The following is a 21,568-nucleotide window of genomic DNA, read 5'->3' on the forward strand; positions in this document are numbered from 1 at the left end:
TGTGGCTCCAGGCATTTTTTGGTTTGTGGTTGTATCACTCTGACCTCTGCCTGTGATTTCATGGGACTTTCAACTTTTCCTGTGTCTCAGTGTGTCACTTACAAGGACACATGCCAATTCTCTTTATATACAGAAGATCACTTCAGTATATAATTAGCAAAGACCTCATCAGTCTGCGCCCACACAGAAACGCAAAGTATAAAAATACTGTTTCAGTACCAGTCATAGCATCACTTGGCTTTAGACGACACATTAGGGACAGATCCCGCATGGGGTGTAAGTACACAGTGACTCCTGTTGCTGACTTAACAATTTGACACTCCTGTTCATGGCGTCAGTAATCTCCCTAGGCTCTAGTCATGAGTTGCCAGGGCTATGGAAGCCTTTAGAGTTCGCTGACTTTGGTCTTATTCCGATAAGGTCATAGTCAAAGTGGAGGTTCTCTCCTCCCTTCGGAGAAGGGTACCTCCTTCTTTGATGGCCCCGTTCTTTCCACTGGGATCTCACTCACAGAGATCATTCACTTAGGTCTTTTTTTTTTTTCCATGATATCTTGGCTTTCCATGCCTGCTATACTCTCATGGGCTCTTCAGCCAGATCTGAATGCCTTGAGGGCTGATTCTGAGGCCGGAGTGTTGTTTAGGACATCTGCCATCCTATGAGTCTGCTGTGTATCCCACTTCCCATGTTGGATCTTTCTCTCCCTTTTTGATTCTATCAGTTAGTATCAGCAGATACTTGTCTTGTTTGTGTGATCTCTTTGACTCTTAGACCTATCAGAGCTATCAATTGTGAGCTGAAATTGATCACTTGGACTAGTGCGATGGCATTGGTACATGCCATCTTGATGGAATTGTGTTGGAATCCCCTGCACATTTCTAATTTCACCATTTGCTAATTATATACTGAAGTGATCTTCTGTATATAAAGAGAATTGGAAATGAAAAAAAAAAAACAACCTGGTGTTAAAATGGAAATGGCATAGAAAATTAATTATTTTGAAAAAAAAATTATGTAGGATCTCTGTCATTAATGTGCTGTACATTGCTATTTAATGCTATAATTAGTAATCCAATGGTAGTTTTTTCACTTGATGTTACTATATGGGCAAAATGTTGAAATCTTTACCTAATATATACTAAATTGATCTTCTGTATACAAAGAGAATTGAAAATGAATCTTTACATGAATGGAAGGGGAAAGGGAGCGGGAGGGGGGAGGGTTGCGGGCGGGAGGGAAGTTATGGGAGGGGGGAAGCCATTGTAACCCACAAGCTATACTTTGGAAATTTATATTCATTAAATAAAAGTTTAATAAAAAAAAAAAAAAACAAGGACACATGCCACTGGAATTGGAGTCTACTCAGATCCAGATCTTTAACTTAATCACATCTTGAAAAACTCCTCCCACCCCCCACCCGCAGTTTCCAAATAAGGTCATATTCACTATTTCCGAAGTCAGGTTTTTATTTCTTTTTCTTTTTTCTTTTTTTCATTTTCTTTTTGGTGGGGGGATGTCATTCAGCCCACTATAGAGGAGAGGTTCCATGGGCTTCTGGAATCATATCAATTTAACAGAGCTTTCTACCCTATGGAGAGCTTGTTAGAGGAAAGCTGAAATGTGATGCAAAATGTCATTGTGCTTCCAAAAGGAATTTGGGTGACAAGTAATGTCAACCCATTTTTCAGATGCTTACATTGAGGACCTAGGGAGTAAAATCATTACCCAAGCCACTCTAGACTCTTTAGGAGAAGCGTTCTGAACTCAAACAGGCTGGACTGTATGTCTTACCTCGTGATTCCTGTTAGCTTTTTTTCCTTAAAAACATTCATCTTTTCCTAAATAGTTTAGCCATGGGAAGGCAATTGATGTTTATTTCCCAGCTGAGAAACTGTTTCACAGGATGTAGGCTTGAGGTGGTGGTACATATCAGTGTCGCACAGCTTTCTGCTTCGTCTTTGTGGTTTGCTCCAAGAGCAGCTCTAGAGAGTTACAGAAGCCTGAAACTCTGTGAAGCAGAAGACTGCCTTCTGAGGTTCAGGTATCCTGCGTTGTAGGTCCAAGTGGCATGCAACATGGTGCATAGATACAGTTACCAGGGATGAGACCCTCTCTGAAGAAATTCTGTCAGATTTGCCCACGGCAAAAGGACACTGTGAACATTTACAGCTGCGGAGCCATTTCTCTTCTGATGCATTCCCAGAGTATACTAGCAACAACCTTGGTGTGTAAGGAGATCAGTGAGTTAGATTCGGCCTTCATGGAAACACAAGGAGAAAGAACCCCGAAGATAACCAGGTGCAGCTCCTTGCCTAGTGCCTAGTGCAGGAGTCTTTTCTGTGGGATCTCTGAGAGTCCTACCCAAATTATGCTAGACTGCTTCAAGAGACAGGCAGCTTGCTGTGTATAGGAAGCAGGCTGTCCTTCTTGACACTCTGTTCATTAATGTGACAAGCATTTATTGAGTGTAGACTGGGCACTGTGCTATGTCTGAGAATATGGAGATGGCCAAGATATAGCTCCTGCCTACAGACACTTACAGCCTAAATAGTAGGGATAAGGAAAATATGTGGATGACTACAAAACCTAGATTGCAAAGTGCAGTTGGTGAGGTACAAAGTGTACTGAAAATCCTGAGATGACCGCTCATGGCGCTTAATGTGGAAGGGAGGGGAGAAAAACATTATGAAAGAGATACTTGAGCCTTTATGGATGAGAAAGTTTTAATAGTTGAAACTAGCAGAAGAGCACTCCAGAGACGGGAATAGCATGAGCCAAAGTGGGGGAGCAGGAAATGGAGGCATGTGTTTAGGAAACATTAAATAAGAGTTTAATTTAACCCTTGCAACCTCCTTGAGAGCTAGGTGTTATTGTTCCTCTTTTATAGATAGAGAAACTGAGGTGCAGAAATTAAGTAACTCCCAGGATCATCTGGCTGTTATGTGACACAGTTGGGGTTCACAGCCTGGCCTGCCTGATTTCAGAGTCTCTCCCATGGCCACCACATGCCGTCCTATCAAGAAGCCATCTGCCATTAGCTGGCTTCTGGAGATACAGGGGCCTATAAAAAGAGTATGTGGTTATTACATGAATTGCAGCACTGTAAAAGCTGACTCTACTGTAATTGCCTTGGCCCCATATCCATGTTCATGTGTATTCAAATGCTGTTGACATAGCCTTCCTAAAAGGGCCAAAGCAAGGCCTCTGCTGCTTTTGTATCCTCCCAATGCCCAGTACAGAATTGGCTTCGTGAATATCAATTGCCTTACAGTTTGGAATCTTTGACTCTCTAGTCAGATCCCTCTCAGGAAAACAGAATCAGATTTGGAAAGGTACTTAGTTAAGTCACACAGCTAATTTGGTAGTAGGACAGATAAAATCATTAGCCTTGGTAGGGAAGAGCTCTCTTCTCCCAATGGGATTTCATACACATGGAGAGGGGCCGGGCACTTAGATTGGACCCAGGGTGTTTGAATGCTCAGCAATGCCTCAGGTCTGCATATTTGAAGATTGTATCTGAAAAATAAAAATTATATATCTCCTGAAAGACAGGATCTCAGCTACTTATCTGAGTAGAATAACAATTAGTGAAGGAGTGACTAGGGGAGACAGGAAAATTACCTTAGCTCAGTCTCTGGCAGAATGTTAAACTAAAGGATTCTGCATGCCAACTCTAGAGAATCTGGTATTGTTCTGCAACCCAGTTTTCTTATAAAAATTTTGAAAATGTATTTATTTGAAAGGAGAGAGAGAGAGAGAGAAAGAAAGAGAGAAAGAGAATCTTCTATCCACTGCCTTCACTTTCCAAATGCCCACAAAAGTTAGGCTGGGCCAGGTCAAATCTGGGAGCTAAATCAGGTCTCCCACATGGGTATCGGGGACCCAAGGCCTTGGGCCATCACCTGCTGCCTCCTAGGGTGCACATTAGCAGGAAACTGAACTCAACAACTGGGACCCAAACTCAGGCACTCCAATATGGTATGAAAGCATCCGAAGCTGTGTCTTAACCACTAAACTAGATGCCCACCCCCACCCCCAATTTTTATTAGGGTGTCAACCCAAATAACCATTGACATGTATATATGTGCTTGGGTACTTCACTGTTCTAAAAGCTATTCTAGTAGCAGAATTTAATCTCAGCTCCTTTAAAAATGAATTCTTTTGAAGTTCTGGTGTTACCTCCTAGTGAAAGGGGAGGGCCTCAAGTTCAAACCACAGTGAGCCCCATGAGATACAAAGAGGGGTCAAGTGAAGTCTTTCCCTCGAGGAATTTAAATCTGGTTGGAGCTGAGGCATATAAATATAGCTGTGAGTCAAGTTCAGGAGTGTGAGAAGTGTCTAAGGGATGGAGAGTGCTATGGGAATCCAAAGGACAGAGATTGTGGAGGCCATCTCTTTCTGCTCCCACGAATGGTCTCTCCTGTGGGAATCCAGTCCAAAGATAACCAGGAGTCATCTGGTTGTAGCAGGGCTCACATAGCTCTTTCTCATCTGGCCCCTGGCACTTTCCACCACTTCACTTTTTCCTCCTCGCTTTGCCAGGTTCCTTGGCAGTGCCTGAATAAGCCACCCACTTTTCACACCCCCATGGTGCCTTTGCTACATTTCCTTGGAGGCTTTTAAACAAGTAGAATGACTTGATCAGATGTGTTCTTCAGAAATATCTGGGGCTTGTCTGGAGGAGGATAGAAAGGCAGGAAGGTTGGTTTGACAGCTCTTGTAGTCATCCAAATGAAAGGAGTGTAGGAGCAGCTGTGGAAAGGAGGGAAATGGTGATAAACATTTAAAAAAGAGCATCAGTTAGATCTGGTGACATTTGGCTTGTAGAGGATGAGAGCGAGGGAGGAATCCAGAGTGACTCAGGTTACTACTTAGTTTGGGAATCCACTTCCTAGATCGATATGGGAACTCCAGCGCAGGGACTGTGCTACTGATGACTGTATTCCTTGGGTTGGGCATAGTTCCTGGCACAAAGTAGCCATTGAGTAAATGCTGGATGAATGAATCGTTTACCACTTTGGCAGACTAAATGTAATCAGTGAATTTGTATTCCCACAGCACATGTTGACTGCTGGTTGGGAATGTGGTCCAGAAAAAACCTCTTTGTGAGAGAGTGTAGCGATCTGGGGATTCAACCTTTACCAGGCATGAAATGATAGGCAGTTAATTGACAGTTGGCAGTAGAGATAAAGGTAATTCATTCTTTAATTCTCAAGCTTAGAGAATGGCTTATCTCCAGGGTTGCTTTAAACTCCCAGTCCTCCACTGTGGTAGAGACATTTTGGCCTGCCTTTTACAGAAACAGAGTCTATGGTGGCCCCAGGCATGGTCTTTGATTTAAAGTCTGAGCTCCTGATACCCAGTTGTGCCCTCTACAAGGTCATTTCTTTCAGGCTAAATAACAGAAGGGTAACCTTCAGCTGGGTTCCCTAAGATGATTTTTTTCTTCCACCAGCAATCATCACTTTCCCCACCGGTTTCAAATGCAGCTATTTCTTTCATCTGTATTCCTATCTTGATTAGTGAGAAATTAATGAGCGTGTAAGATTTGATTTAGATAATGATTAATTAGGGGAAAAGGTACCGTTCTAATAGTGAGTCACTATTATATGCTAAGGAAATTAGTTAATAGTTTTGGATGGCAAATTGACTTGTCCTCTGTTTAAAAAAATACCTTTTAAAAATGCCTGATATGTTATTTTTGGTTCATTAGTAGAGCAACCTGCACTTAATCCTTTGGATAATTTTAATAGACATTATTATTTTCTCTACAAGTCATGAAGCAACCAGTTTTGAATATCATTAATTCTTTTGTTTAATATCAGTTTAATGATAATATTATTTTGAGCACAGTGAACCTTTGTTAGCCAAAAAAAAATAAAAGAGACCATTCATAAAGCAGACCTTCTGGCAATGAAATGTGTCAAATCATATATATATATATATATATATAGAAAAGATTTCAATTTTCATTGTTACTGAGCCCTGACGATTTATTCTCTTTTGTTGCTATTTGAATATGGTTTATCTGCTCTTAGAAAAGTGTAAGGATCGAGGTCTGCATTAATGTTCCTTCAGTTCTTTAATGTGCCTTTTAATGTGATTTTTGACAATTTATTGTCATTAGCTAAAATTGTGGTCCAGTAAAATAACCAACATATAGAACATAATAAAGGTAATTAGAGAATCAGAAGACTGGAAGTGACCTTGAGGGGTTATTTAGTCCATTTCCCAACTTCAGGCCATATGACTAATCTTCCTAAACAGTATTCTTCATCATATTACGTCTCTGCTTGAGAACCTTCAGTGGTCCATTATTGCCCATGGGGTCAATGCTATACAGGCCTCTGCCTGCACTGAAGGGCCTTCAAATTTAGGCTTATCTTGCCAGATAAGCTAACTATACCCCAGATTCCAGCCTGTCTCCTGGCCCGCTAGCCTTGCCTGCTACTCCACTGGTGCCCAACACATTTCATCCATTGATCCCTTTACATCCTTCTCATCCTTTACAGTCTAGCTCAAGCCCCACCTCCTCCTGGAAGTCTTCTTTGACTAGAGCCCCTTACCAGCATTCCCCTATCTAGGAAATATTTTCTATAATGTATATTTTTAATGAGATGTAATTTACAAACAATAAATGCACCCATTTTAAGTGAAGAGTTTAATGAATTTTAACAAATGTATGTACCTATATAACCACTATCCCAGTTAAAGTATAGACTATTTCTATCAGCTCAGGAAATATCTTGCATTTTTTTTTCACATAACCATATATCAACTTTAGCTATTTTTGTGCATGGAAGTCTGGTCTCTGCGTGAATTTTTTATTTTTTATTCTGATTAACACATATTGAATATTTGTTTCAAGAATGCTAGGAGCTTTACATACAAACTTTCATTTAATGCTTACAATAACTTTATACAAAAAGTAGTATTGATAATCTCGTTTCATAGATAAGGGCAAAAAAGTCATGGAAAAGTTAAGGAACTGCACTTGCTTGCACAGCTAGCAAATAGTGGAGCTAGGACTCAATTATAAGCAGCTTGAATCCAGGGACCATAAATGCTTTTGCTCTTTCCTGCCTACTGGTGTCTATGATGATGCCGATCTCTGGGCCATTAATACTTAACTGACTTGGAATATAATTCGATAAAACTGACATGTTCAAAAGAGTCCCGTACACCAATGTCAGTGGGGTCTCCAAGTAAGTCTGATGAGCCTGGGACTTCACTGCATAGAGAAACTAAAGTCCCAGTCCTGGGGGAGGTGGCTAAAGGGAGTCAGCAGCAGTCTAAAATGTCAGGTCTTTACACTGAGCTAACAAAGAGTAAGAACTGACCCAAAGGAAAGTGTGATGAAGGTCAAGAAGGCCAGGCTACAGGTAGTCAAACCAGAAGAGATCCACTGGCTCAAGCTTATTGAATCAGGAGAGAGTCTCTGTGGACCATCTGCGCTTATCCTCTGGGAGGTAAGGCAATGGGTAAGGATGGCCAGTTTGAGTACACAGGGGAATACTCCTCCAGAGAAGCAGCTTCCATAGTTTAAATATCCCCTCTGGGACCCAGAACCGGAGCCAGTGTGCAAGCAAGACATTGTACCAAAAGAATTACAAGTATCTTACTTCACAGTTGCTTAAAGTGAAACATCTGTGCATCTCCAAGATGTTTGGGAATGGATTTGTATGAAATTTTCCAATATTTTACCAAGATGAAAGTTAAGTGTACAGGTGAACATTTTCAGGGTCATCTGTATCCACTTCCTCCTTTTAGATATAGACACAAAATTCTTTGCTAGTCTTCTCCGTCTATGGCCCTCATTAATTCAACACTATGTGCACAGGGCTGAATGGGATCGACAGGGCATCCCAAAGGAAATGGGAGTCATTCTCTGCTCTTCAGGAATTTACAGTCTAGGAGAGGAGATTATAGTATGAAGGTACTTTTAATCCTTCAAACTAAATGGGAACTAGCAGCCCTGTAATGACTTCAGTTAATTTTTTTCCCCGCATCTGGAAATATAAGTTATTAAGCCCTAAAGAGCTGAACATTTCTGGCTCATTTGAATAGTCAATTGCTAAGTCTTCTTCTTATCTCCAGCCCAGGCCATATTGCTTGCTTCTATTCCCATTTCCCAGCTGAATTCCAGTTTTACATTAAAAAAAAAAAAAAAGAAAAGGTGAGTACCCCTTTATGAGCAGCGTGGTTCATGATTAACTTTTCCTCTCCATCTGATAAAGGGTCTATTTTCATTTCACCTTATTTTGTTCCTCATATACTTACAGACTGCTTTCCTGTTTACTAAGTCTTTTGTAGGTGGCATTTTATTTCTTGAATTGACCTTTTTGCTTTTATTCATATAGCTTTGTATCAGTTCTCGGTGTACGTCCTTAGTCATTTGCCCTTGTTTTTACTTTTTTTCATCCCATTTAGAATTTAGTTTTCAGGGTAATTCTTTATTTAGTTGATGAGGCTTTCCTTGATGTTCTTTTTTTTAAGTTTTTTTATTTGAAAGTCAGTTACACAGAGAGAAAAGGAGAGGCAGAGAAGTCTTCCATCCTCTGGTTCACTCCCCAGTTGACAGCAATGGCCAGAGCTGAGCCAATCCAAAGCCAGGAGCTTCTTCTGGGTCTCCCACGCGAGTGCAGAGGCCCAAGGACTTGGGCCATCTTCTACTGCTTTCCCAGGCCATAGCAGAGAGCTGGATCAGAAGTGGAGCAGCCGGGACTTGAACTGGTGCCCATATGGGATGCTGGCACTGCAAGCAGTGGGTTTTACCCGCTACGCCACAGCACCAGCCCCCCTCAAAGTTCTTATATTCTTTCTGTTTTTGTGTTCTTTTCTGCTATTTTTGTTCTGCTCGTGCATTGAAATGATTGTATTTCATTATTGTCATTTCACTCAGGTGTGTCTAGCTCTCCTTGGGCCCCTTTGTTCCTCATGTGGTGGGTTTTTAATAAAGCTGGTCTGTAAAAGTTTACTTAAAATATTTTTCTATTTGGTATGCATTTCTATCCCTGGCTTGGAAATCCTGAATTGTTATCAGTTTATAGATGTCTTGTGTCTTCAAATCTGTAGCTAACTCTTAGCCCTACATCAATTGTATCTTTATTGATTAAGCAGACAGTGCTGGGAGAAAGAGTAAACATTGTTTTATATATACATACACTCATCTTTTGATATAGCATGTAGCTTTCTTGGTATCTGACGTATTTTTCCAAATGTTCTCATTTGAGGTTTTATTCCTTTAAGGATTTTTGGATAAATTGATTCTTGAGGTGGTAGAAGTTTATACAATGATGAGACTTGATCAGTTCAGGAAAAGGGCACACTGTGCAAGCTCTAAGTTACTTTCTAAATTATCATATCAAAGGCGAAGCAGACTAGTGTCACGGTAATTCAAGGAATCATTTCTGGGTTTCTTTAGGCACACGGAGTAACAGTTTGGTACCTTCCAAGATCTGAACAACTCAGGGCACTTTACAGAGGGAAGATCTAAGCCTTATTATTTTATAACTCCCACTTGGTAATAGGAACAGCACTAACAGCCTACCACCCTGCTAAATAAACTCAACCATTCCTGAAACTAGACATCATTACCAATGCAAATTGAGAAACACAAAGGGTTTTACCTGAAGCAATTAATTTTATGGACTTACAGCTATTTTAAACACATACTACTTAGGTTTACAAAGAAAGTAAATGGATGGAAACTTGGTATATGGAAAATATCTACTGTATAATATTTTTCATATCTGTGTGTATGTCCCAACCAGCTTCATTTAAATTTACATTAGCCACTCTTCCCCATGGGGCCTTTTCCCTTCCTGGTCCAGTAAACTGCATTGTGGCCTCTTTGTAACATGGCAGTGAATTCAGAGGGCAGCAGTTGGGCCTGATGGTCAGTTACACTCCCACAATAGGAGAATTGGTGGAATACATTTGCATCGCTACCATAGGCAGCAGCTCAATAAATGCAATTGAAGAGACGGTTTGAGTATAAAACAGGTGTTGTAGAAAGGAAGGTGATTGTACTTAATAGCCACTGACCCTAATATTGGCTAGTGTTGGTGAGGAACATAAAATCCTGATGTTCTCCTTTCTCCTCAAATGTTGCCTTACAAGGAAGTCTGCCACTCTGGCCTCAGAATCAGCCCTTAAGGCATCTGGATCTGGTTAAAAAGCCCATGAGAGCATTTCAGACATGGAAAGCCAAGACAGGGTGGCAAAAAATGACCTAAATGAATGATCTCTGTGAGTGAGAATCAGTGCAAAGAATGGGCCATCAAAGAAGGAGGTACCTTTCTCTGAAGGGAGGAGAGAACTTCCACTTAGATTATGGCCCTGTCTAAATAAGGATGGAGTTTGTGGACTCAAGAGGCTTCCATAGCCTTGGCAACTCATGACAAGAGCCTTGGGTGATTGCTGACGGTGATTGCGGACGCCATAAACAGAGTGTCAATTTGTTAAATCAACAACAGGAGTCACTGTGCACTTAACTCCCATGTAGGATCTCTGTCCTTAATGTGTTGTACTATGCGAATTAATGGTAAAACTAGTCTTCAAACAGTACTTTATCCTTTGTGTGTCTGTGTGGGTGAAAACTGTTGAAATCTTTACTTAGTATAGAGTTGATCTTCTGTATATAAAGATAATTAAAAATGAATCTTAATGAAGAATAGGATGGGAGAGTGAGTAGGAGGTGGGATGGTTTGGGAGTGGGGGGTATGGGGGGAAGAACTGCTATAATTCAAAAGTTATACCTATGAAATTTATATTTATTACATAAAAACTTTCTGTAAAAAAAGAAGTCTTTGCTAATTGTCCTAAATAAAATAGGCTGGTACCACCCCATTTTATATCTCCCTCACTTTGCTTGTCTAAAAAAGCTAATAATTTATTGAGGTATAATTGCTATTGGATAAGATATACATATTTTAAGACTATAATTTGATAATTGTGAAATAGGTATATACCCATGAAACTGTCACCACAATCCAAATCATGATCATGTCTATGAGTCCTCATAGTTTTCTCACTACAATTTGCCTCCCTCTCATCTCTTGCCCTTCATACCCCCTAACAACTACTGAATTGCTCTCTGTCATTGTAGTTTCCATTTTCTAAACTTTTTATAAATGGAATCATAAAGCATGCACTTTTGTTATCTGACTTTTCCCACTAAGCATAATGTTTTGGAGGTTTAACCATATAGTAGCATTTATCAATACTTAATTCCTTTCTGGGGGATGAAGAGAATTCCATTGTATGGATATACCACAGTTTATTTTCCCTTCCTTTGTTTGTTCATACTTTTGTTTGTTGTCTCCTGCAACCACAGATATACTGTGTGCTTATTGTACACACCAAGAAATGCATGTTGAATAACTTGTTTTGCTCTAGGCCTTTAGTTAGGACAACAGCAGCAGTGGTTAACTGTGATATTGATGTTTTCATGATTTATCCTAAAAAGTAACATTGGGTTAGCTAGCCATAGATTTCATTTGGAAATTGTAGCTGAAATTTTGAAAATTGTTTCATGGCTGTGTTCTTTTTCATAAAGTTTAATTAGGGAAAATGAATTATAGAGGTAAAAATTGATCTTTTAACAAATATCTGTATTCAATGACATGTATTTGGTGATACATATTGGTTTATGCAGAATTTATGATTCAAGCCTTTGCAATTCTCTGATGGTTATTCAAAAAAGAATCAGTCATAAGGATGATTAGAAGAAAGCCAAGATTAATTAAGATAAATGCTAATTTTGAATAATCAAGATTTTACAAGAAATGCATTGTTCTGCCCTGTTTGCCTCGTGTGTGTGTGTGTGTGTGTGAGAGAGAGAGAGAGAGAGAGACAAAGAAAGAATTCTGCTCACTGAAACATGAAAACCTTGTTTGTTTCAGGATCAGATTTGCAAGTATGTCTCCCCAAGGGTCCAACATGCTGTTCAAGAAAGATGGAAGAAAAATACCAACTAACAGCACGGTTGAACATGGAACAACTGCTTCAGTCTGCAAGTATGGAGCTCAAGTTCTTAATTATTCAGAATGCCGCGGTTTTCCAAGGTGAGTTCTGGGGACCATTTTGGATGTGTTACTCAATGGTATCATTATTTGGGCACTGGGCTTTTAAATGCTAAGTATAATTTATAAATTACCATTCCAGCATTAATGCTTGATACAACAAAACCTCCCAGTGAGAGTTTCTGGTTAAGGAAAAACAGTTTTTAGAGAAGCTTCATTTCAATCTTTGGAAAAGTAGGTATTATAAAAAATGATGGTCCAAGGATGCTTTGTTTACCTATATGTAAAAGTTGTAAATTTTTGCACAAATAGTAAATGATACTTTGGGCTAGTCCCTAAGACTTGTTTCAAAAACAAAGTAAGTTTTCTTAAACATTGAGCCCAGTTTTCTGCAAGAGTGAGTTAGATGCTTGTGGGAAACACATAGACTCCTTCTGACCACTAGGACCATTTAAGAGGGAGAAAGGGGCTTGGTGGCTGGTCTTTTTCCTCATGTGTGTGAATGGTTACTTTTCTCTTTGTGAGTCTCTGCTCTTACCACACCTATGTATGACTGTGAAAGAAGCTGTCGTGGCATTGCCAGAGGAGGTAGGAAATTACATTTCTTGCCGACGTGTGGGACTATCATAGGAACCTGGGGAGGTATTCTTGCAGTGTAAAAACCCAGCTAGAGATGAGGAGGGTGGTGATGGTGGTGGTGGTGGTAGTGATGATAGCAAGAAGCACTTACATAGCCCCATATGCTGTATACTCTATTTAAAGTGCTTTGCATATATAAAATCATTTAGTCCTCAAAATATACTTATGCATAGATATTAGTATCTCCACTTTAAGGATGGAAACCTAAGGCATGGAATGGTTAAATCGGTTTTCCAAGGCCACACAACTAATAGATAAATCATAAAGGCAGATTTGAGCCCTAGTGGCCTGGCTCTTTGAGTCCGTGTTCTTAACCACCTCAGTAGGCTGCCTCCTCTTACTGGGAACATTCATTTTGGTTATTGGGGCTTTCTTCTGTCTCTCTCTGACCAGATGCAATCCACTGCCATTTTCTTAGCCCATAAACAGAGCACTGGGGTCAGATAGAAAAATGACACTTCTGAGTACTTGACGTTCTAAAGCTTTCGATTTATGGCACCTTTACAAGAATTAACCTCTTGGAATTGTTAGGTAGATTGATTCTAGCTTGTTTTGTGCATTATAATGACATTCTTAGAATTAGCTAAGGAAAGTATTCAAATTCGCTAATAAAACTTACATTCAGAACAATTCCTTGGGTCAAACCTCAGGGGGATGTTAGGTTGATTATGTGAAGTACAATATATAAGCTTGAAATATTTGTTAACCTATTTATGCAGTCACACTCTCGTGAAGAGTTTGTTGAGACTAGCAATTTGGCGACAGAATGAATAATTTAGGCGGATTTTAAAAATACATGTACCATTCATGTACTTCTCAGATTTGTTTTGGAGTTGATCTGGTGGCTGAAAGTGGGGTGATAAAGTGATGTAATGTGAGAATTGGGTTGAAGTAAGGAGCTGACTCTTCCCCTTTGGGGGCATCAAGGTGATGTTTAATCCTTAGAACAACCAAACCCTCAGATACTACTTTACAACCATTACCTGGCTGGAGTGGAGTGGTATTCCAGCATGTACAGTAGCTGATCTAGCTGTCTTTCGGAGGACTCTTGGTGTCAGCATTCTTAGCTCTGTCCAGGCCTGCACTGTGAATACTGTGTTTTTTATGTTTGCAGCAGCGTGAGACTAGGAGAGCAAAGGAGTTCTGAATAGATTTTGTTGGGTTTAGCTTCAGGATATGACTTCTGTGGCTTAGGGGCAAAATACTAGTCATGTGAACAGAGAGAGAGTGGGACGTAGAAGTAGCACCCCTGGCTGCATCAAATACTCCTGCTCTTCCTCCTCCTCCTTTTTCGCTCTCTTGCTTTCTCTCTCTCTCTCTCTCTCTCTCTCAAATTGTGGAGGCAGGGAGAAGGGTAATCCTAGCAAAGGAACACGGAGACATCTAAATGATGTCTTAACTCATTATTGCTTGTGCCTTCTACCTTGTGCATATTATATACTCATTCTTCATCTTGTTTTTTTCTCTATCCTTATTCTTTTCCTGCCCTACTTTTAGGAAAAAAAATCACTCATAAGAAAAAATAAACCATAGTCTCAGAGCTCAAGGCATTTATGCCATATTTGGAGAGACATTGTCCACAAATTTGTCCTGTAACAAACATTTTGAGAGGTAAAACTTGAAACCAAAGATCACTACATGATGAGGCATTATTAATTGCTAAGAAGAGGAGAGAACACATTTGTTTTCTTCCTTTCATCATCTTCTTATTCCAATAAATGGAATGGGGGCACAATCGTTTGCTTTCTGTAAAATACATTCCCTCCCCAAGATTCTGCTGCACCAAGTTATTGAGAAAATTGCCCCAATAATTTGCTCATAATAGCTTTTGTGAGCTATTTTTCTCTACCACATGATGTTGAAGAAAGCTCATCTTGATCTTGGCCTAGATCCACAATCTCTTCAGGATTCCTCCCCTAGTCCACATTGGGGGTTTTTAAGCAGTGAGTGCTTTGTGCAAATATGTGCACAGTTCCACAAGCAACCCTTACTGCCTTGATTTGGATTTTTATGTCTTCGTTTTGCAGGAAGCCTTTGCCCTCATAAATGAGCCTAGGGCCCTTTGCTACAGTGGTTGGAATGCTCTGTTGCTAATGTTGTTTTGATAATGATTGAAGCATTAAAAAAAGTTGTTCTTTATTTCAATCTTTGCATTGCCTCGTTTCCTAAATTTAATTTACTTAGATGTGCTTAGTAAAATGGGGCAGCACGATCGTTTTTTGTTTCTGCTTAATTAATTCTTTTTGAAAAACTCCACTGAAAGTAGATTTTCCTTTCTCTCTTTTTCTTCTCCCCTACCTTGTAATAATTATAATGATAATAAAAGTGAAGATTTATTAAGAGCCTAATATATGATGCTTACTTTTACATAATTATCTCATTAAATTTTCCCAGCAGCCTTATGAGGTCTGTATTGTAATTATCACCATTTTACAGATGAGGAAACTCATTGATGCCACAGCTTCTCCCAAGCCATCATGTGGCATGGTTTTCCTGTCCTTAGTGTACACGAGGTAAAATAAATTTGACTTGAAGGATTTGTGTCCTAGTGAAGAACAGTGAGATAGGATTCTGAATTTTTCATCACATTGCCAACAGCTCCACACCTTCAGGCCCTGAGTTCTGTTTTCATTGCAAAATCTCACTATGACTTTCAACCGTGAATCATCCAGAAACCTTTGGGGCATGTCCAGGGGTTTCCTGTGTGACAGATCATTCTATTCTTCCTCAAAGTGCCACTGACTTCGAATGAGAGCAGATTGTTCCAAAGGCAGCATCACTTTGCTTTTTCTGGAAGTTGCCATAGCTTGAATTCTCTTTATCAGAGAGAAAAAGTAGTAGTTAAGCAGACAACATCTCTGCACACCTGAACTGCCATGGAGCTCCTGTATGGATCCTTGCTTAGAGCTGACTACTGATCTAAATTAAGTCCCCTTACTGGCTGGATTTTCTGGCTTTCTAGCCCCTGGTAGATGAGCAGTCAAATAGAAAGCCTTAGAGGACTATGAGGGGGAGGTACCTATGAGCAACCAGAAGTACCAAGTGACAGTTAGGGCCGATGCCTTCAAAGTGGATTTCAGGGCTCAGTAAATGTGGCAGTTGGGGGCATGTAATAGAGGGGCATAGCCCCACATGCTTCTGTAGCCCCATATGATAGTAAGCAGGAGTGGAGCCTTAAGGAAAGAGACTTGCAGGAGATACCAAGCTGATAGGTGAAGAACAACTTGTGGCACCTGCCGCTGAGCCGCCCTGTAATGGTTCCAAGGCCTGCAGCTACGCAGCTGGTCATGGAAAGCTCATCTCCAAGGCATGTTGGGCCGGACAGAACCTGGACAGGGAAGTATGAGGTTAGGACAGGTTGCCTGGCTAACACTACTGCAGGGCCAGGCATCCCCAAAGAAACTCCAACCCACTTCTCATCCTGCTTAGCCTGTAGTCCTGGTCTCTGTCGTGGCTGTGGATCACTAAGCAATGATCAGATTATGTTCACTGTCCTTTTCTTAATATTTCCTTTTTGGGGTGCTTAAGACAAATGAAAGAAACACTGGATTTGGAGATCTAAGTTCTACTTCTAGATCTGCCTTTATGAGTTTTCTGATATGGGGTAAGTATTTAGACCTAGCCTCAGTCTTCCTATCTGGGAAACGGGGTAAAAATTATAGTCCTGCTTATCTTGCAGAGATAATATATATGTGAAAGTTTCTTGAAAAGCACAACACTATATGCCTGCATTACCCCTACAGCTCATTTACAGATAATATCCTAGACAAGGCTGGAGTTCGTGACACATTTCAATAACTGTTCCACATACAGATGATACAACTACCAACATCGCCAGGGCACAAGTGAGAAAGTACTTAGGCAAAGGACTCTTTGAAAAAGGGGTTTCGTTTCTGTACCATTGGATGTGAACCCACGCTGGTTGAGATGTCAGTACTGCCAGGAGCAATGCTTTGTTCAGTCTCCAGAAGTTTCTTCTGACCTATATCTGGTCTGTTTTCACACACGGACAAGTAGCTAGGTCACGGTTGGCTTGTTATTGCCAGGCTGGATTTTTCCTTGTGTTTTCTGGTCCACATGTATTATGGCAGAGAGTTAGGTAAAGGCGGTCTCAGTCTGGGCACCTTCACTTGTTGCTGGCCGGGGTACTTTGGAGATGACCAGGGCCCTCTGAAAATGGCGAGGTGGACAAGGTTTCTGGGCTTTGTTTTGCTGCTCCTCTCCTTTCTGTTCTGTTTCCATATGCTCTTGGCAGTTCTTACATTCTTTTCTGTCAGACTGCTGTCTCTCCCACTCCCCCTAAATAAAATTGACCTTGGTTCGAACACCCTTTTCCATCAGCTCGCAGCAATTTCTCCAGTCATTTCTGCTTGAAATCACTGTTTAGGGACATTATTCAAGCAAAGCTTTTTTCCTTCACAGCTAATATGTGACTAAATAATTGCTTGAATGTTGATAAACATGTTTTTGAGGTTCAATCATTTGTTAATTTAGTTTTCATAACATAGTGAGGGTTTTAAGTGAATGCAGGGCCGTCTTTCTCCATTTCACAATTTTTTCCCCCCTGAGTGGTCTGACAGTTCCCCTGCCCATGCTCTGGCTCTGTGTAGACCCACTTGCACTAGTCACTGCATCAAACTGCTGGTCATTCTGCCACAGCCCTTTCTTCATTGAAAATAATGGATGTCCGAGAATAATTACATTGATGTCTAATTAGAACTTAATTCATTTGCCAGGGCTAAATATAATAAGATTCAACCAAATAGAAGAATTTTGGGAATGCATATCATGAGCGTGAGTGAGTTATATATCCTCAAAATGTAAATTATTAATCAAACCACTCATCTGTACAGCAAAGCTCTAGTAAATCCCATTATAAAAGGGTGAATTTCTCAGCAGAGCCCAGAAGATGCTGGCTTTAATTAGTGGACTTTATGGCTGCTGACTCAAAGAGATATTTTGGCTACAAAATTTTTTTTAAAAATGCAGTTCTTTTCATTATTAGAGTTATCGGGAAAACAACTAGAAAAAGGGTGTTTAAAATGTCAGTCTTTAAAGTAAGAACTTTTGGATTCAATTGGGTTTCCAAATTCTGTGGCTATAGCAGAGACAGAGGCAGGGGGAGTTGTAAACCTTGCCTGTGCCCTATATTGATTTAGGAAAGTCAGTCATTAGGCTGAAAACTATTTAATATAAAGACCTTTGAGAGGCAGTGGTGCTGTGACGTAGTGGATAAAGCCACTGCCTGCAGTGCAGGCATCCTATATGGGCACCGGTTCGAGTCCTGGCTGCTCCCCTTCTGATCCAGCTCTCTGCTATGGTCTGGGAAAGCAGCAGAAGATGGCCTAAGTCCTTGGGCCCCTGTGCCCATGTTGGGGACCGGAAGAGTTCTTGACTTCAGATTGGCCCAAGAGTTCTTGACTTCGGATTGGCCCAACTCTGACCATTGCAGCCATTTTTGGGAGTGAACCAGTGGATGGAGGACCTCTATGTCTGTCTGTCTGTCTCTCTTTAATTCTGACTTTCAAGTAAATAAATTAATCTTCAAAAAATGCCCATTCCCTTTGTAAAAAAGAAAAAAAAAAGAGACCTTTGGGAAGTGCCTCAGTGTGCAGGCAGACTGTTGTGGGCCAACAACAGTGAGAACGTTATGCACATTAGCTTTTACCCCAGTTCAGGTTAGGGCTCTGAACCCGCACCTCTCCCTGCTCTCATCACTGCCCACATTTCTCCCTAAAGCACATTAAAGACTACTGTCCCTGCTCTCTAGAAGCTTCCAAGAAAAAAAAAAGTCCCACTTTTGCTGAGTGATTACTCCCCACCGCTCTGCCACTGGGATTTGTTTACTTCCTGCAAACATGTGCTGCTCCTCTGTCTCCCTCCCTGAGTTGCCCTGGCTGATATATCTGAGTAATGAAGCGTATGTTTAAGAGACTTGCATTATCCTCTTAGTGGAGTGGACATAGAAACGGTTTTCCTCTAAGCTGGACACGGGCATGTTGAGATTAAAAGCGCCTTTCCTCTCTTGACTAGTGCCAACACTGTTCCTTTTGCTCACCTGACTTTTCAGCCAGTCTCCAGGTCTTCTTGCTTCCTCCATACTTCCTTACATCTTTTGCCTACATTCCATTCCCCTTTGCCCTTTCTGGGCCTCAGTTCTCTCATTTATCACATCCTGATGCCTTCTGATTTGCATTTTGCCTTGATTTCAGTTTCAGGTTCCATGGCAGAAATGGGTTTTAAGTCATTAGTCTTCTCCTTTGCTTCCCGGCAATGGAATGCAGTGATCATGAGTGCAGGCTCTTGGGGTCATGTAGGCTGGGTTTGAATGAGTCTGGGTGGAGTAGGCAGGCTTAGATGCAAAGTAGAGTCGAGGGTTTTCATGAAGATCAGAAACCATCTCTCTGAACATGTACGAAGTCAGAGATGAACTGAAGGTTTCATGTTAAAAAATGTTTTACTGGGATTATCTCACTTAAGACTCACCACAGCACCATGAAGGAGGTAGTTTTTTGGGAGAGAGAGAGAGAGAGAGAGAGAGAGATCTATCTATCTATCTATCTATCTTCCACCTGCTCATTCTCTGCCCATATGCTTGTAACTGCTCTGGCTGGGCCAGGCCAAGTAAGCCCAGATCTCCATCTAGGTCTCCCACGTGGGTGGCAGGGATCCAAGTACTTGGGCCATTTTCTGCTACCTTCCCAGGATGCATTAGCAGGGAGCTGGACCAGAAACAGAGTAGCTGAGTCTCAAGATGGCACTCATGAGCATCCCAAGTAGTAGCTTAAACTATTGCACCATAACACCTGCCATGACTTGGTACTTTCATTAGCCACATTTTACCACTAAATGGAGACTAACAGAAATTAAGTAACTTGCCTAAAGTGGCATAGTCATGAAATGACAGAAACAGGAACTGACCCATTAAGTCAGCTCCATAGCCTGTCTCCTAATCCACCATGTGTTACATAGACTTTGTGTATTCTGTTTCATGGCCTTGGACTGTCTCTTCCATTCTGGCTTGCTTTCTTACAAGGGAATTCAGTTGTATTTCATTTAAAACCATTTGCCATGTAAGTCCCTAGATGTCTGAAGGCAGGTATTATGGGAAATTCAGGGATAAAACTACCTCATGCTTATAGTCTAGAAGCTGAAAAATTCAGAAACTAAGACACTTATACATGAGTAACTTGAGCACAAGGCATTGTGAGAGAAATGCTGTGACGGAAACCTTAGCAGTTTTCTAGGGATGGATCTAGATTTTGTGGGTCTTGAAGTTTATAGAATTTTGGAACTTGAAGGAAAAGAAGGCAAACTTCAAAACAGAAAATGCCTATGACTCTTCTGGGAGCGGGATGCAAGTGCCAATTTCTGCAGCTTAAGTTTCATTAGCTTACAGGAAGTCCACCTCTATGGCAGTGTGGGATTGAAAAAGATTAAATCCAACTAGAGGGCAGAGACTCGTGGAGTAGATTGCCCATATCAGTTCTCCAGTCAGACATGGCTCTTCATCAAAGGGAAGAGAGTCCAGGAAGCCAGTGCCCATCTTTCTCTCAATGAAATTCAAGTTATTGCCTATTAGATATTAGTCTTTTTAAAAATGTTTATTTATTTGAAGGATTTACTTAGAGAGAAAGACAGAGATACAGAAATTTTCCAACCACTGGTTCACTCCCCAAATGACTGCAGTGGTTGGGGCTGGCCCAGGCCAAAGCCAGGAGCCCAGAACTCCATCTGAGTCTCCCACGTGGGTGGCAGAGACCCATGCACTCGAGCCATCATTCACTGCTTTTTCTCAGGAGCTGGACTGGAAGCAGAGTAGCTGGGATTCAAAGTGACGCTCAGATGGGATGCCAGCATTGCAGGTTGTGGCTTAACCCAGTATACCACAACACCAGCCCCAGATACTAGTCTTTCTGAACTCCTTTCTTGGCTAGATTTATAGACTCTCATGTAGCCTTCTCCTATGAAAATTGCAAACACCCAGCAAGGAAGTAGAGGACATAGTGTGCATGGTGTGTGCTCTGGGTTCAGGGAGGTGGAGGTTCAGGTCCCAGCTCTGCTCTTTCTTCCCTTTGTTCCCAAAGGCTGATTCCTTTGCTCTGAGCCATTAATTATTGAGGCTTAAATCAGGGAACCAGCATTGTGGTGTAGCTAGTAAAGCCACGCCTCTCATGCCACTATCCCATATTCCACTTCTGATTCACCTCCCTGGTAATGGCCTGGGAAAAGCAGCAGAAGATGGCCCAAGTTTTTGGGCACCTGCCACTCATGTGGGAGACCTGGGTGAACTTTCTGGCTCCTGGCTTCGGCCTGGCCTATCCCTGGCCATTGCGGCCATCTGGGAGGGTGAACCAGCAGATATAAGATCTCAAGATCTCGCCCTCGCCCCCTCTCCCTTGCCTTTTCTTCCTCTCCCCCTCTCCCTCCCCTCTCTCCCTCCCCTCTCTCCCTATCCTCTCTCCCTTTCCCTCCCCTCCTCTCCCTTCCTCCCTCCATCTATTCCCTCTTCCTCTCCACCCTCTCCCTTTCCACTCTCCCTCTACCCACTCCTCTCTCCATCTTCCCCCTTTCCCTCTCTCCCCTCCTCTCCCTCTCCTTTCTCCCTTTCCTTTCTCCTTACCCTCCTTCCTCTCCCTCCTCCCTCTCCCTCTCCCTCTCCCTCTCTCCCTCTTCCTTTCTCTAACTCTGACTTTCAAAGTGAATAAATAAATCTTAAAAAAAAAAAAAAAGAAAGAAACCAAAAGGGGCTATATTGCATGAGGGCTGTGAAGCAGTCAGCCCTTTGCTGACCCATGGGAATCGGATGCACAGTAGCTGTTGTCTTTGTTATTCCCGCTTGTGCATTTATAAACATCATTAGTATGAAATAGAATCTCTTTGCTGCTTTGAATATCACATAT

At 41.3% G+C, this 21,568-nt stretch overlaps 1 protein-coding gene across 1 annotated transcript in view; it reads left to right on the top strand.

Moving 5' to 3' along the window:
- Window positions 1-21,568, top strand: part of GPC3 (glypican 3) — a 454,515-nt gene that overhangs the window by 22,960 nt on the left and 409,987 nt on the right. Inside the window, exon 2 of the mRNA XM_062183209.1 lies at window positions 11,907-12,068. Coding sequence (XP_062039193.1) covers window positions 11,907-12,068 — 162 coding nt within the window. The remainder of the gene's footprint in view (window positions 1-11,906; window positions 12,069-21,568) is intronic.

This window comes from Lepus europaeus, chromosome X (assembly GCF_033115175.1).
Source record: "Lepus europaeus isolate LE1 chromosome X, mLepTim1.pri, whole genome shotgun sequence".
Taxonomy (NCBI): domain Eukaryota; kingdom Metazoa; phylum Chordata; class Mammalia; order Lagomorpha; family Leporidae; genus Lepus; species Lepus europaeus.